At 31.6% G+C, this 808-nt stretch overlaps 1 protein-coding gene across 1 annotated transcript; it reads left to right on the top strand.

The window, feature by feature from the left end:
- Nucleotides 1-269: 269 nt before the first annotated feature.
- LOAG_15122 (hypothetical protein) lies at nucleotides 270-428 on the top strand (the record flags this gene model as incomplete). Its single annotated transcript, XM_003150614.1, has 1 exon — nucleotides 270-428. A coding segment is annotated over one exon (159 nt), but the record flags the coding sequence as incomplete, so codon positions are not given.
- Nucleotides 429-808: the final 380 nt, after the last annotated feature.

The raw sequence follows: 808 nt of genomic DNA, 5'->3' as shown, positions 1-808 counted from the left end.
TTATTGCTGAAGAAGTATTATATCGAAGCAAATTTATAAAAATTGAAACAAAACAGATTACAAATTACATCGTACTACGGTACTTTGTAAAATTTGCTTTTCGGAATAAACAGTGATCAAAATGGAACAATTGATATTGGTTGGATGAAATGAAATGGATGAGTGAACTGAATTGAATGGCAATGAATTGAATTGAGAGAAGAGGAATGAAATATACATCCTCCATTTTAACAGAACATAATAACTGACGTAAATTACGATAATTGAAGAGATCCGAGAAGTTGAGAGAAGGGCGGGAGTGGAAATGGGAAAAAGAGCAAAATGAAATCGAATCAGCTGTTTGTATCACGCAACAGGTTCTCTCGGATCCACCGGTATCCATTCATCTTAGCAATGAGAATAAATATAACGGTATTGAAAGAAGGTGATACAGAAGAAAATGATCCAGAAAAGAAAAACTATCTTGTAAGTAACTAGGTAAGAAGAAGATATGTGGTTTAATTGGAGAGTAAATGATTAACTGATTAGATATTATGAAAGGATGAAAAAAAAGATAATGAAGGATGCATGGAAGGATGGATTAAGTGAGAATAGATTACTGTAGAAAAGAAGAAACTTAGCTTAGGACTAATTTGCTTGTAGCAAATTTTACTTCCGGCAAATTTCTCTCTTTTAAAAAATAAAACATTTGATGGAAAAGGGTTGATTATTACCTAGTTTTACGATCAGAACGTGATATATGATAACAATTGAATCAGTAATGATAAACCATTTATCCTTCTAATTTTACATTTTCCACCTTTATCGT

This window comes from Loa loa, assembly GCF_000183805.2.
Source record: "Loa loa unplaced genomic scaffold supercont3.1533, whole genome shotgun sequence".
Lineage (NCBI taxonomy): Eukaryota > Metazoa > Nematoda > Chromadorea > Rhabditida > Onchocercidae > Loa > Loa loa.
Note: the sequence above shows the minus strand (reverse complement) of the source record. Positions and strands in the feature narration are given on the sequence as shown.